The following is a 7711-nucleotide window of genomic DNA, read 5'->3' as shown; positions in this document are numbered from 1 at the left end:
GCTACCGGTTCTCCAGAACCTGTCAGAACCTGCTGGATTTCACCCCTGGGAGATTGCAAGAGGTTAACAGAAGAAATTCCAGGTGCGAGAGATATATGTTTTACGGTACGCTCTTCACCAAGGTTTAGCAATAGCTTGCCGAGTGAGTTTCAATGGCTAGATTTCAGGCATTGTGTTAAATCATAAGCTAGAAAGGTTTGCTGGAGATTACAGGATTGTGCTTCTGTTTTTTTTAACATGCTCTTTTAGGGTTTACAGCACAGTTTTATTATGTTCTCAACATAAAAGCAGCAGGAAACTACTCAACTGACTTTCAGCAACTTTGAGGCCAAAACTGGGTGGAGTTCATCCCTACAATAGACTAAGATTTACAAACCACAATGACTGGGACTACATAATATGTTAAGTCAAAACCTAACAATCACATTATAGTTTAGAAACATGACACGGTCACAGCGCAATTTCAGGAGCACGGTAGAGAAGAAACCAACTGTCTTGCACTGCTGTAAACATGTGGGAACACTTTTTTCCTGGCCCCAGAAAAACACACAACCCAAAAACGAAACAGCCAAGAGTCCTTGCCGCTGTATACAGTTTCAAGAGTTGCCACCTCCACCCAGGCTGAGTGATTCCAGCTGTCGTGAAAATCCGCCTTGCAAAATGAACAGTAAAAATACTCTGATCTTCCTACCTACATCAATGCATATTCTAGATTTTTTCTTAATTTATCATCGCTGAAAATTACACCCTCTGGTCTGGTCTGCATTATCAATAAACCCTGATTCAATGAATCACTACCTAGCAATCAGCTGGGCAGGATTTTCCCCTGCCCAAAATAAACAGCTCAAATTAAAAACAAAAACAAAAAAACAGGATGGATTCGTTTGAGAAGGAATGAAACTTTCAGCCATTTTACTTGATTTGAGGAAGATAACATGGTCATTTAAAAGCACATTTTGGAAGATTCAGAGATTATCCTGTGAATTATCAAGGAAAGGAAACAAGCTTCAAACTAGGTCAAAAGTTCAGTTTGTAACCCTGATATTGAGGGGAGAAATAAAGAAGCAAGCATTTAAAGAAGCCAGAACTGAATTTAGAACACTGTTACCAAAAACAACTTGAATCTAACATTATAGAAACTGAAACGAGAACTTTTGACAATGACTTTACTGGATTGAGCATTTATTCAATGGGAATATGATTTAAACTGCTGTATAATTTAAATGTAGGTTGCAAAATCATCTGAAGGGGCTAAAAAGTAAAGTTGGCAACTACAAGCATGTGTGTGTGTGATAGAGAGAGAGAGAGAGAGAGAGAGAGAGAGAGAGAGAGAGAGAGAGAGAGAGAGAGAGAGAGAGAGAGAGAGATATCTAGTAGAGTTTGGTTAATTTATGGACCTTCTAAAACTTCAAGTAAAAAGCAAAACAATTTTTTTTCCAGGATAACTTTGACATTTGAGGAACATGTGATGCCTTAGTAGCAGTCTAAATTATGTGGTACAGTTTTGAGAAATGCCATGACTGAAGAACAAAGAATTTCTTGAGTATATTTTTGGGGCAATATTATTTAAGGAATGAAAGTACCATAAAAAAAGAGAATTATGACAATGCACAGGACCAAATGGCAATTTTGATATGCTGTTTGCATCATATTGCAGTATAATTGGAGTGGGGTGGAAAATGGCCATTTCCCCAAAGCTAAGGCATTTTGCCAACATTATCCTCTGGAATCATTTGTGTGTGTGTGTGTGTGTGTGTGTGTGTGTGTGTGTGTGTGTATTCATAAGTACAAGAGAAATGCAAGCTCTATAAAAAGCTAAATAAATATAGTTTCTAGCTAGAAAGGCCCTTCAAACTTCCTTAAATCCCAGATAACAAAGCTTACATTTGTATAACTAATTAATGTATTCTGTTTGACCTCTGAAATCAGTAGACATCTGAATTTATAATAGTGGCAAGTTATTTGGCTGTTATTGCATTCATACTTCCCAATATACAGCTCAAACTGTGCCAATCTGAATCTTCTTTATTCATATTCATAAAATAGTTCATAAACTATACATAAAATAGTTTATATGTTGCAGATATAACACATATGCATTTTACATAGATATTTTAGGTAAAAAAGAATACTAAATTTGATGAAATTTGAAAACATTCTGCCTTTTAAATGGAACAAACAGGAGAAAGGTTCCAAAGATTAAACAACAAAACATAAGATTCTAGTTTTCTTCTATACTAGCTGGATCCCTGTGCTTCTCTACGAAACTATGTGATCGGGCTTGATAAATCGACACTTAAAGCTTGAATCCTCCCCCTATCCTATCCCCTTCTCTCCCTCGGGCTTTCTAGCCCCTTCTCTCCATGAGGCTTGCCCCACAGAAGCCTCTCCCCTTCTCTCCCTCAGGCTGGCCCCACAGAAGCCCCTCCTCTCCCCTTCTCTCCCTCAGCCTTGCCCCACAGAAATGTCTCCATCCTATCCCCTTCTCTCCCTCAGGCTTTCTAGCCCCTTCTCTCCAAGAGGCTTGCCCCACAAAAGCCTGTCCTATGTTATCCCATTCTCTCCAGAGTTATTTTCAAGTTGGGAGGGGGAGTAGAACATCTAACTAAGTAGCATCAGAACGTGTTATAATAATATAAGGAATACTGATATTCTGATGGTCATTTCAAAAAATCCTTTCTTAGAGAGCACCTAGAAGCCAAGAGGAACATAACGTGGCAAATTTCAAGTTTGTAGGCTTTATGGTTCTGGAGATTTCGTGATTAATACGCGAGTGGTTTTTGCTTTTATATATATATATAGATTTCAATGGCCACACATTATGCTAAGTCATTTGGGTGGGCTCAGATGACATGCTGAAGCACTATATTATTGCTTAGTGTGAACCAAAAAAATACTGTGTATTTTTGAAGCATTTGTGGCTAATACAGAGAGAACAGAAAAAAAGGATAAACAATAGTTGAGAGACTGGAGATGGCCTTGAAAGAACTATTCAGAGGCCATTACAAAAATAAAAAGGGCCTAAGCATTCTGGAAAAGTAGATAGTAATAGGAAGAGTTTCATGTTCTTTCTTCCTTCTCTCACTAAACATATAATGTATAACAGAGAAAGAGGAAAAACACAATCAGAGTTTCAAGATACCATTGGAATTGGGTGTCTAATACATTCAAATAAATAACTAAATAAATCCTGCTAATATAGTCTATCTCAATAAAACGTCTCATTTTCTCATGGAGACAATTTCCTGATCTGGACAACCTTGAAGAGGTGACATCAATCTTGCAAGTTTTATACTCTCTCCTAAGAGAGGCAGAAAACCTTACCCTTGTTTGTAGAGATGGCATCGGACTTTCAAGGCACCCCACTGTCTGCAGAGTAACGTACTGCAGCTTGATTACAACACCAGTATTTACAAATAATTAATAAACTGTGTGAAATGCCATGATGCAACTCATACAACATTTAGGACGATGTTTACCTCAGCCAGCAGTGCATACATGTGTACACATCAGATTTAAAGTTATTTGCCAAGAGATGCACTGTACAGTGGAATGATTTAGGTTTTATTAATTTTGAGGAGGACTTGCTGATGAGATGATTTAGTGAGATGAGGTATCCCAGATCATTTGAAAGACCTATTCCAGGATTGCATAGTAACAAATGGCTGACTGGAAGAATTGAGGTAAGAGAGAAATGGCAAAGGAATTGGTTTTACATCTTCTCCTTTCCCATAATCCTTCTCTTGATAGCCTTCTCAGAATCCAGTTCTCAGGAACCCATGCAAATTGGAACAGTTGAGTCTTCTTGCTCCAGGAAAGAAACAGAAGAAGTAAGACCTGGGTTTATGTTCTTACTACAGAACTCTCAGATGAATAACCAAATCTTGCACAGCTAATATTCATGCCTCTGATTCCTCTATGAAATGCTACACCCATGGGACTACAGATGACATAGCAAAAAAGTTGTAGGGAAAAAAAAAGAGCCTGTGGGTGGAATCAAGAGAGTAATCAGCCTGGAATTGTTATATTCCCACAAATGGTTTAAGTCCAACCTCTTTTGAATTCTGTTGACTCTTACCTAACACCAATTTAATGCTGACTGTTAGTTGACCAGATTCTTATGTACAGTCATGAACAATAAATCAGCTTAAATGTAGCCTAATGTATGATTCTGATTTTTTTTGCCTCTGACACGACCTCAAATCATGCCAAGGTCAAAGCCTTCACAAACTTTGTTGAATTCCCTTCCAAGACCTCTGAAAGAAGGGTTCTCAGAAAATTATGAAGAACTCAGACAGCTGAGAGTCGATAAATTCATTTTATTGAGCCTGTTATTCTTTGTTTAGACTCTATTTTTAGTTAGATTAAATATAACTCACTGTCCTTAAAGAAATGAGGGTGACAGTTACTTTTATAGATGAGATTACAGTATAAGGGTTTAATTTATCAACTCAGATCAGTGGTGGGATTCAATTTTTTTTACTACCGGTTCTGTGGGTGTGGCTTGGTGGGTGTGGCATGGCTTGGTGGGCGTGGCAGGGGAAGGATACTGTAAAATCTCCATTCCCTCCGCACTCCAGGGGAAAGTTACTGCAAAATCCCCATTTCCTCCCAATCAGCTGGGATTCAGGAGGCAGAGAATAGATGGGGCGGGGAAAGTCGGAGGTGTTATTTACTGGTTCTCTGAACTACTGAAAATTTCCGCTACCGGTTCTCCAGAACTGGTCAGAACTTGCTGAATACCACCTCTGACTCAGATCCTAGAAAAAACAGTGCTGGTGGAATCAATAGATGGACAGATACTATGAACTGGATTTGTGTAACTTGCACTGTGCAACTGAAAATACAAGATCACATGAAACCCTTGTCCCTTTATGTGATGTCTTCCTTACAGGTTCCATTGTGCTAGGGATTAATCGGCTAAAATTACATGATCCAGATATGCACTGGAAGCATGGAGTAATTTTTTTCCCATCACTGAAATGACAACAATGTCAATTGCATTTTTACTCCTCCCTGTGGCCATTCAGCACACTGACTCTTCTGACTTGCAAGAGAAATACTCTGTCTTTGCACATGTATTTGAGAAGAATAATTGCATAGTTTCGCACTTTAATGTGTGACAATACAATCAGCTTGAAGCTGGGAGCCCACATTAGGACTGTCTATCATTATAGTCTTTGAAAAGTGATCATTAGATATTACTATTCTTGGTCTCTTATTTCAAATCTCCTGGAACCCTACTAGAAGACATACATTTTCACAAGTTGGATCTGAGAGGCACATTATTTTATCAGGTTGAAACAGAGATATGAATACTTAATTGCACAATGATGCTTTTTGGCTTGGTTAATGGTGGAACAGTCTTCTCTGGATCCATGAACAAAATATTTTATGATATCAATAAAGGAGAATATTTGTAGCTCAGGGTTAAAATGAGGGGTGCTTGGTGCTCTCTGAGCTTGCTTGTTTTCTTGAAGACGTTTCATTACCCTAATGAAACGTTTGCAAGAAAGCAAGCAAGTTCAGAGAGAACCAAGGACTCCTCATTTTGTGATATTTAAGATAAACATAAGTGGTGTGTTTAGGTGACATACTGATCTTTTCAAAGGACACTTCTTTGTATGCGGCTCATGTCAGAATGTCTTGAAGAGATTCTGCAGACACAAACTTTTTACTACATTGGAGAAATGTACATTTGATGTATGCCAACTTGAACTGTTTGAAACCATTCAAATAAACCCTATCCATGCTTTTGTGGCTATGTTCTCAAAATGTGAAGGATATATAGTGTTTCTGGGCTTTGCCAGTTTCTATAGAAGCAGACTACATCAATTTACTGCCTCAAGTAAAAAGTCATATGTTCATATGGTCTTGTCAAGACACAGCATTTCAGCAATCGAAAAAGTTTTTTCGTTTCACAGCTGCTCCTCAAATACCTATTTCCCACCCACCAATTTATAAAACACACTGATATCAGGCATGTCAGTTGGAACAATTCTCCAGACAGAGAAAGTGAATGTGATGGAAGCAGATCTCCTGCCATATATGTTTTACCTCATTCCCCCTCCCCCTACCAATTGAATGGAACTATGATATCTTTTATACGGACTTGCTTGTAGTAAAGTTGGCATTCCAGCAATGGAGGCACTTTGTGAAAGAAGAAGCTACACCCTGAAAGAGATACACCCAGACCACAAGAATTTACCACAAGAAGTACTGTAGATAACAGCAGAATAACAGACCTTGGAAGTCTTCGAGTCCAACTCCCTGGCTGGAGACCTTGTATCATTTCAGACAAATGGCTGTCCAAGCTCTTCTTAAAAACCTTCAGTGATGGAACATCCACAGCTTCTGGAGGCAACTCGTTCAACTGATGAATTGTTCTACTGTAACAGTCAGGAAGTTTGTCCTAAATTCTAGGTTGGTTCTCTCCTTGATTAATTTCCATCCATTGTTTCTTGTTCTGCCTTCAGGTGCTTTGGAGAATAGGTTGACCCCCCCTCTTCTTTGTGGCAGCCCCTTAGATATTGGACTGCTATCATGTCACCCCTAGTTCTTCTTTTCATTAAACTAGACATACCCAATTCCTACAGTCATTCTAACACAATCTCTCATTTCTTGACAGATCAGATGGGCATATTTTCTCTCCTGTTTTGTAATTTCTTGTGTTTATCTGGCTCACAAAGCAAGTTCCAGATGCTATACTGCATAAACCTGAATATGATCTTCCCTACTCACATCCTTCATCACATTATTACAACTCTGCAGCTTTGCTTTTCTCTCCCAAGGTCAGAACCTCCAGAAAAATTGGAGCCAGACTGGATTTCGTAGATGAGATTGGGTTCGAGCAGTAACAAGATGATTATGCTAGGGCATTATGGAGGACCTCCAGGTCCTCCATAGACTGATTATTCACCTTTCACTTTGGAGGAGGGTCGGCTGCCCCACCTCCTTTATGGGAAGAAGTGTCATAACTCTGCCTTAGAAAGAGTGTTTAAAACCCTGTATTGGGTTGTTAGACAGCCCTGGTGACCAAAGCTGAGGGCAGATGTCAGGGACTAAATTTCATCCTGTCATTTTGTTGCCAAGCAGAGGCTATGCCCAGAAAGCCAGCTGGCTTGCTGTAGCTTCTGAATTCCCCATCCCTGGGACTGTGTATGAGTGGATCTTATTACTAATCTCCTCCCCGTATTAGCATTCTAGTAACTGTGGATTAGTTTACAAAGATTGCTTGTTTCCTTCCTTGCAAGGGCCTCCTGTCAGTTCAGGAAACAGCATAACTTTTGTTAGATCATATTTTTAGATACACAAACCTAAGGAACCATCTCTGTGATCCATCAGCTGCTGTCAATTTATTTCCCAGGTTTGGAAGGCTCTCTTCCAGTTATTAAACACCAAAGTCATAGTCTCAATATCTGGCTCCCAATGTCAGAAGGAACATGTAAGGCAGATTCTATGATGACATCTATGGTGTTCTGTTAATTATTAACAAGACATTGGACTGAACTGTTGCCTCATGTGAAATTTCCCTACCACAACTCATCAGCATGTCTCTTTTTAGGCAACATGGTTTCTCCTCCTACATTTTGCTGTCTAGAACTCCTGCATCTGCAGTTTCTTATGCCTGAGACTTCCTGCAGGAGGGGCAGACTAGTCAGCACCTCTAAAAGTTTTGGCAAAAAGGTGTATATAAGTGACCACAAGAGTG

At 39.2% G+C, this 7711-nt stretch overlaps 1 protein-coding gene across 1 annotated transcript in view; it reads left to right on the top strand.

The window, feature by feature from the left end:
* Positions 1 to 441: 441 nt before the first annotated feature.
* TMC1 (transmembrane channel like 1) overlaps positions 442 to 7711 on the top strand; it is an 83630-nt gene continuing 76360 nt past the window's right edge. Inside the window, exon 1 of the mRNA XM_087885125.1 lies at positions 442 to 667. Coding sequence (XP_087741251.1) covers positions 442 to 667 — 226 coding nt within the window. The remainder of the gene's footprint in view (positions 668 to 7711) is intronic.

The sequence above is a fragment of the Pantherophis guttatus genome, chromosome 2 (genome assembly GCF_059756535.1).
Source record: "Pantherophis guttatus breed Tessera chromosome 2, ASM5975653v1, whole genome shotgun sequence".
In the NCBI taxonomy this organism is placed as follows: Eukaryota; Metazoa; Chordata; class Lepidosauria; order Squamata; family Colubridae; genus Pantherophis; species Pantherophis guttatus.
Note: the sequence above shows the minus strand (reverse complement) of the source record. Positions and strands in the feature narration are given on the sequence as shown.